This window comes from Mus caroli, chromosome 9 (assembly GCF_900094665.2).
Source record: "Mus caroli chromosome 9, CAROLI_EIJ_v1.1, whole genome shotgun sequence".
Classification (NCBI taxonomy): domain Eukaryota; kingdom Metazoa; phylum Chordata; class Mammalia; order Rodentia; family Muridae; genus Mus; species Mus caroli.
In genome coordinates, this window is record NC_034578.1 from 91756497 (window position 1) to 91757945 (window position 1449).

General features: G+C 41.9%; 1 protein-coding gene across 1 annotated transcript in view; it reads left to right on the forward strand.

Moving 5' to 3' along the window:
- Positions 1-1449, forward strand: part of Gk5 (glycerol kinase 5) — a 56455-nt gene that overhangs the window by 38733 nt on the left and 16273 nt on the right. Inside the window, exon 7 of the mRNA XM_021173231.2 lies at positions 248-352. Coding sequence (XP_021028890.1) covers positions 248-352 — 105 coding nt within the window. The remainder of the gene's footprint in view (positions 1-247; positions 353-1449) is intronic.

The window sequence follows — 1449 nt, forward strand, 5'->3', positions numbered from 1 at the left end:
AGGCTGGGATTTGAACTCCCACAGTCTTATTAGTGCTTAAGATCTCCCCTAGCTCAGGCTGGGATTTGAACTCCCACAGTCTTATTAGTGCTTAAGATCTCCCCTAGCTCAGGCTGGGATTTGAACTCCCACCGTCTTATTAGTNCTTAAGCATTTTGTGGTTATTTATATGCATGGTGGTTGCTGCGCTGAGTTGTGTATTTTGTTATATGAATTCAATTATTCATTTGTATATTTACTTTCTAAGGCTTTTATCCACTAATTGGATGGAAGATTGGGCAAGAACTTGTATGTTTAGCTGAAGGCAATGCAGGAGACACGGGCACCGCCATAATGTGGGCTCAAAAATTAGGTAAGTCGCCTTTAAACAAAATCTACAGGCAGGGCTTGAATTCACATTTGCTACATGGTTTTAGATCAATAGTCAAAGAACGGACCATTCGAATGAGACATTAAGATAAACTGATATGTTCTAGGAGAAATATAGAATATTCTTTTTAAAAAAATATTGGGTTGGTAAAGGTTAATTAAGTATTAGGACTAGGGGCTGGGCAGTGGTGGCCCACACCTTTAATCCCTAGCACTTGGGAGGCAGAGGCAGGCGGATTTCTGAGTTCAAGGCCAACTTGGTCTACAGAGTGAGTTCCAGGACAGCCAGGGCAATACAGAGAAACCCTGTCTCGGAAAAAACAAAAACAAAGTATTAGGACTAGGGATCCACAAAAAAGGAAAGAAAAGAAAGAAAGAGAGTGAGAGAGAGCAAGGAAGGAAGGAAGGAAGGAAGGGAATAAACTATCGTCATACACATTTTTAATCCTAGCACTTGGGAAGTAGAGTTTAAAGTCTCCTGAGTTGCATAACAGGTTCGAAACCAGCATGACCTACATAGTAAGATCTAGTCTTGAAAGGAAGGAGGGTAGAAAGGTAAATTTGAATATATAGAAAACCAGAGTGTATAGGAATAACTAGGCTACAAGCAAAATACAGAGACAAAGGGATAAGAACTGTTAGTAGCAGCCAGGCATTGTGGTCCATACCTTTAATCCCAGCACTTGGAAGGCAGAGGTGGGTGGATCTCTCTGAGTTCAAGGCCATCCTGGTCTATCTACATAGTGAATTCCAGAACAGCCAGGGCACATAGTGAGCCCCTGTCTTGAAAAACAAACAAATAAACAAACAAAAGGAGCCATTAGTAGCAGATAGCAAGAAGATTAGTAAATGGACAAGAAACAAGCCAGCTTGCTTATTTTATTTATATGTTTTTAAGACAGGGTTTCTCTGCGTAGCCCTGGTTGTCCTGGAACTCACTTTGTAGATCAGGCTGCCCCTGAACTCAGCTGATCACCTGCCTCTGCCTCCCAAGTGCTGGCAGATTAAAGATGCACGCTTGCTGCCACTGCTGGGCTCCTGGGCGTGTTTTTAAAATCACATTTTCTCTATTTTGTGTGT